The sequence below is a fragment of the Leishmania braziliensis genome, chromosome 33 (genome assembly GCF_000002845.2).
Source record: "Leishmania braziliensis MHOM/BR/75/M2904 complete genome, chromosome 33".
NCBI classification, from domain to species: Eukaryota; Euglenozoa; class Kinetoplastea; order Trypanosomatida; family Trypanosomatidae; genus Leishmania; species Leishmania braziliensis.
The window spans coordinates 832,594-838,771 of NC_009325.2; the positions used below are offsets into that span (position 1 = coordinate 832,594).

A 6,178-nucleotide genomic window follows, 5' to 3' on the forward strand; every position below is an offset into this window, starting at 1 on the left:
TCATCCCTTCCTCTGTCCCACCTCTGTTTCTCGCACACGTGCGTTCAAGGGACGAGGTTGCGCCCTAGCGAGGATACGGTAGCGTGTAAGCGCCGTGGAAGAAGGGGGAAAAGAAGACGCGCAGGTGTTCACGCGTGCGAGCTACTGCTGCAGCAGGTATACGCACCGCTGTAGACACCCAAGCATATACGAACAAGTCGACACATGGATGCTGTTGGATCGCGTTCTTCGCTTGATCATCTCTCAGTCTCCTGTGCTTGGTGACACAGCTGCCGCGCAGATGCGTATCTTTTCAGAGAGCAGCTGGGTTCCATTTTCTAAGTATTCCCTTTGGCCCTTCGTTTCATTGGCGACTGTCCGTGCAGGGGCGTCTTTGTGGGCGTCAATGTTAAGTGCGTGCCCACAAATCAATTCTTTGAAAGCGCAGTTTTCTGCTCTTGTCTGCTCACCTCCCCCCCCTTTTTCTCCTTGAAGCAATGAAAGTGGAAAGAAGACAGAAGGATCGAGGAGAGGCCCTGCTCCCATGAAGGCCAGCGCGCATGGATATGCTCGCTTCGTCATGTAGGATGTGCGTGGCAGTGTCTGGGCGTGTGCTTGTTTCCCTCTGTTGATCCTAGAAGGGCAGCCTGCGGCAGTGCATGGCGGTGAGTGTGCCCTCTGATACGCGGCTATACGCGAGTGTGACTCTCTGGCTACTCAATTGTGCGTTTTCTCTCATGTCTCACACTCTGCTTTGGCGTGCTTGTGTGCTCGTACGTGCCTTCCGTGCGTGGCGCGCGCGCTGCCATGTGTTCGCTGGCACCACTAACAACTTTTCTGTGATCCTTTTCTGTTAAACACGCTCTCACCGCTACACGTACGTTCAAGCAGGGAAAAGGGAAACTCGTGAGGGCCACAAAAGAGCCACACGACTGACGTATGGGTTAGGAGAGGGCATGCGGGGCCCGTTAGGGAGAGGACATGGGGCACCGGTGCTGCAAGACACCGTCGCTTCCCCAGTGTCGACGGTGCCGTTTTGGCGTCCCCCAGCCACCGCTGTCAAAAGGCCGAGCTACGGCTCCAATATGATCTCACTGCGCATGCGATTCGACGGATACCGGCGCGCCACGGCCTCCACTGCTTCGTGGTACTGCCTTACCCCTGCGCGATGCAGGACAACAATGCCGGAGAGTGCATACGCAGGGTCATGTGAGCCGGAGCTTTGCTTGCTGTGCGATACCCCCTACACCTCCTGGACGGCGCACACCCGCGAGCACGCTCATGTGGCGCGCTCAGTGGTGTGCCGTTTCTTTGTGATGCCAGAGAGAAGCGAGAGCATTATGCAGCACCTGGAGCGGCACATCGCTCTAGACCTCAAGGAGGTGGATGCCCTCACAGCCCGCAAGGTAGAGCGACGCCGTGAGCGTCTTCTTGCGGGCCTTGTGCACCTTGTCGAGAAGGGGGTGCTGCGGTATAGCATACCCACGCTGCCGTCGTCAACGCCAACAGGCGGGAAAACTGGCAGAAGACGGGGCATCGGCATTGGTGGCGCGTCGCTTGAGGTCAACTTGGACCGCTTCCTCACCTGTGTCCTTGTCGGGGAAGCGTTCCTGCGCCGTGAGGTACTTGACCGATGTGCGCGGCTGATACCGTCTCTCAAGGCGGTGGAACTGAACAGCGTAGTGGCGTACTTGACGTCAACACGCCAAGTGGCTCGCATTTTCGATGAACTATCACTGCTGGAGCTGCTGGTAGCGCGCGCAGAGTCGGACAAAGCTCCTGAGAGCGCCACCACCGTCTTTGCAAGAGTGACAGAGCCAGCGAACGTGGAGCCGCTGAGCGCGACCGCTGAGGCACCTTCGTCAGGCAGTGACACAAGCACAGACGCCTCACCTCTGCCGCGGCCTTCTTCTTCCATGCCGGCCGCCACTCCTTCCTCTCCCATACGTTGGAATCTCTCTCATGAGGACAAGGCGTACATCATGTGTGCCTGCCTCGGCGAGCTGCACCGCTTTCACGAACAGGAACGACCGCGCTCCGTCGCCTCCAAGGCAGCGGCAGACGCCATTGTGCTAAACGTGCTTGCCGGACACGGGCGTGAGAACCTGGTGTCGGAGTTGGTACATGACACACTGCAGCGTATGGTGGACGAGGGGACGGTGATCTGGCGGCAGCACCAGGAGGATGTGAAGCGGCGCGGTCTTTCATCCGAGGCAAACTTGACAGCGAAGAATGGAATCGGTGAGCAGTCTGCACTGGACACGGACGGTCGGGTGTCTGAGGGCTTACGGTACATGCGCACCGCGCCGTTGGCGTCAAAGCCGTCACCGCCGTCGGCGTCTGTGGGTGCCCTGGATAGTGCTGCAGCGGAGAGACTCGTGTCTTCCTACCTGCCCTTCAAAGATATCGATCAACTTGGCGGCGAAGAGAACGAGGCAGTGAAAGCCACAACAACAACGCCGTCAAGGTCGAGCCCGGACGACACCTGCATCACCACTCCAGATTTCATTGCAGCGCTTCACACTTCGGCGAAGAACTGGAAGCCACTCACGGCGGAGCTGAGGCAACGTGGAAAGGATTGGAATCGGCTACCCTTTGCGCCTAGTTCACCCGAACTAAAAGTGTGGAAGAAGCCGCGCTAAACACAGTGCGCTGAGGGCCTGTGTGTGCGTCTTAGTGCGGATGTTTATGCTTGTCTGCGGGTGCGTCATGTTGTGAAGGCTCAAGTGGATCCATTCAGTGGTTGTTTTGCCCATCTTGTTGAGACCCCCTGGTGCTTGTGGTCATGACGGTGTTCGTTGCCAACGTGGCGTTGTAAGCGGCGCAGGGGCGGCCACCAATGAAGGTGCTTTGAGTGCCCTTGAATGGAGGAGTAATTTATTTTTCGTCTGCCTACGCGTGTGTGTATCCCTCTCACTGGCGCACAGCGCTGAGTGACACTCACTCAAGCAGAGGGCAAGAGGGAGGTGCCGCACAGGTGTATTTATGGATATATCGATCGAAAAGAGGAGGGAAAAAGTGCCGCGGCAGTGGTGCTGACCCCGCTCGGAAGCTCAGTTACTGCCCTGTCGCTGATGACTGTGTGGCAGTGCAGCCAATATAGGTAGCGCGTGCAGAAGCACACCTCTGAGATGGCGAAAAAGAGCCTGGCGCACGACATCTACAGCAGACCATGATATAGACACCCAACGACGGTTATAACTGTTGTCGTGTTCTTCCCCCGCGTTTATTTTCTCTGGAATTCTCGCACACGCCGCGCACACCCCTAATGCGCAGGCCTGACCGCGATGACTCTCGTCCGCGTTCCCCCCCCTCCCTCTGTTCCCTCCTCCTGCACACCACTGTCCGCCGTTATTTGACCCATGCGCTCTGCCTTTCTTTCACTGCGTCGCTTGTGTCTGCGATACTGAGAGCCACATGCGAGAAAAGAAATCGAGAGAGGCTCATCACTCTACTCCAAACACAAACGAATTCACGCAACCGCAACGGATCTGTAGTCCCAACAGCAGCAGACTACCCCTCACCTCCGCACTATCCTTTTTCTCACTACACGGACTTCACTTATTCGAGCCATTGACAGCAGATGCACATAGTCGCATCCTCCTCTGCATCTCTCTCTCTCTGCCCTTATCCTCATTTCTTTGCCTTTCCTCACTCTCTGCTCCAGCTCATTCTGCGACTTTCCCCTTGAGGGTATCCCCGAAGCATTTGGTCGCTGAAAATCACTGCAGCCTTCCCCCTCCCTGTGTTTGCCTTTGCTTCATTTTTTCATTCTCCTCTGCAGTTTCGGTGAGCTCTCTGTGGCGTTATCGGTGCGTGCTCCTATCTCTCTCTCTCTTTTGGTTTGTGTGTGTGCGTGTGTGGGACCGCGCGTTTATCTTCGTTTGTGGCTGGGTACGTGGATTCACTTGCTCGCCGCCGCTGCCCTGCTCCGCCCCCCTCTTTTTTGCTTATTCTGCCATTCTCCCGCTTCCTCATCTCTTACATTATTTGTGCAGGAGGAAGGGGGGAGGGAGGAGGTCGGGTTGTCGGTGTTTATTTTTTTCCTTCGTTGCTACGGCGCGTTTGCATCCTTAACGTGGCGGTGGCGGTCATCGTTTCTTTCGTATTTTACATTTTTTGTTGTTTTCTCATTTTTCTCTATTCGCTTTTTTCCCCTTTTGGGTGTAAGTCGCGCGCATCTCCTCCTCCTCTGTCCTCTCTCCCTCCATCCGCTCTGCAGTCCTTCTCGAAGTTGTCGGTTGGTTATTCGTGTTGTTATTTCTTTTCTGTGTTCTCCGACGTTATTGGCACCTGTACTACCCTTCCCTCACACGGTTACTGCTCTCGTGCTCGCTGGGGAGGGGTGTAGCAGCAGCAGCATAACATACCAGCCACAACAGCCGCGCACCCGCAGCAAGTAAGAGGCGCGATAACATGGCGGAGGCAATTCCCATCTCTACCCAGCAGGTCCCCGACAAGAGCGAAGTAGAGCTGGACTTCAAGGACATTCTCGGCCCTATGGGTAGCAATACATGCAAGTATGAGAGGGTGCGCGATCTCGGTTCTGGTTCTTTTGGCAAGGCGCTGCTGGTGCGCCGCGTGTCGGATGGGCAGCTACTCGTAGCCAAGCGCATGGATCTGACGACGATGTCGGAGAAGGACAAGAAGTACGCGATGGCGGAGATTCAGTGTCTCGCCTCATGCGACCACTTTGCTATCATTAAGTACCATGAGGATTACGTGGTGGAGCCACACATAGTCATCATCATGGAGTTTGCTGACGCTGGCGACCTGAACATGCAAATCAAGCAGCGCGCCAAGGACGGGTTCATCTACTTCGAGGAGCACGAGGTTGGCTATACCATTGTGCAGTTAGCCATGGCGGTCGACCACATTCACCGCCGCCGCATACTACACCGCGACATCAAGGGGGCCAATGTGATGCTCATGACGAACGGCGTCATCAAGCTTGGTGACTTCGGCTTCAGCCACCAATACGAGAGCACAGTGAGTGACCAGGTTGCCCAAACGTTCTGCGGCACGCCGTACTACCTCGCACCGGAGCTATGGGGCCACCAGCGGTACAGCAAGAAGGCGGATGTGTGGGCCATGGGTGTTCTTCTCTTTGAGATGATGGCGCTTCGCCGCCCGTTTGTTGGGCAGGGAATGCGCGCGCTGTCGGAGGCGGTGATGTGCAGCAAGCGCGACTGTGAATTGCCGCAGCATTATAGCCGCGCACTAAAGGAGTTGTGCAATATTATGCTGCGAGCAGACCCGAACCTGCGTCCCTCCTGTGCGCAGCTCTTCAAGTTGCCATACATGATGAAGTTACTTATGGACTTCGGTACGAGCGTAGACAACTCACAGCTCGTGAGCGACTCCCTCAAGACAAAGATTCACACAAACATCTGTGAAATTCGTCAAGCAAGCGCACATGACCCGGAGGCGTTCGGGTTTGTCGGTCACGTTGGCACCGTGTGCTCATCCGTCTTCTATGAGGGTTACGTGCGTAAGGAGAGTGGAGAAGCGTGGAAAGAACGCTTTCTTGTGTTGCGTGACGGCGGCCTTGTCATCAGCCGACACAAAGGCGACAAGGAGACGAAGCCGCTGCCTGTGACGTTCATCGACAGTGCCGTCTTCGTGCCGGAGAAGTCTGCTTGCGCGCCTGGCGTCTTCGCAATCCACCTAAGAGACGCCAAGACAATGTGGCTCCAGGCGCTGCCGCCGGAAACAGCGGGGATATGGGTGCATAAGATTCAGCAGTCGATTGGCATATCGTAGCCTAACGAGGAAGGGAGACATATGGTCCAACGCCAACACCAAGAAAGTGACAAGGCTATCGGTCCTAACTGAAGCAATACAGAGAGATCCCACGCCAGTTGTCGAGTGGGGGTTTCATTTTCCCGCGTTGGAGGAGCGCGCTTTTATCAGTGGCTGAGTCAGCCATCGTGCATGTGTATGCACCTTTACGTCTGCGCATGTGTTCTCATTGGTATTCTGTGCTACTAGTGCTTGGATGTATTTTCGAGGTGGTGCGCCGCGCAGGTGCGCACAACGATAACACACTGGGTGAATTAGGCAGATCGGCAGCTCCTGAGAAGAAGGGGCGCTTCTCTGCGGGACTAGTCACCCCCCTCGTTTCGGTCCCCTCCTCCCTCGTTTTTTTTTCTTTCTTTTTTTTTTTCGTTTTTATTATTTGGCCTTGTGTTCCCCCGCT

At 55.8% G+C, this 6,178-nt stretch overlaps 2 protein-coding genes across 2 annotated transcripts; both read left to right on the plus strand.

Annotated features, from left to right (window-relative positions):
- Positions 1–1,160: 1,160 nt before the first annotated feature.
- Positions 1,161–2,621, plus strand: LBRM_33_2250 (RNA editing complex protein MP46; the record flags this gene model as incomplete). Its single annotated transcript, XM_001567943.1, has 1 exon — positions 1,161–2,621. The coding sequence occupies one exon, from the start codon at positions 1,161–1,163 to the stop codon at positions 2,619–2,621; it is 1,461 nt and encodes a 486-aa protein (XP_001567993.1).
- A 1,774-nt stretch (positions 2,622–4,395) lies between these two features.
- LBRM_33_2260 (putative serine/threonine-protein kinase a) lies at positions 4,396–5,742 on the plus strand (the record flags this gene model as incomplete). The annotated part of the gene is made up of 1 exon (XM_001567944.2): positions 4,396–5,742. The coding sequence occupies one exon, from the start codon at positions 4,396–4,398 to the stop codon at positions 5,740–5,742; it is 1,347 nt and encodes a 448-aa protein (XP_001567994.1).
- Between the last annotated feature and the right edge of the window lie 436 nt (positions 5,743–6,178).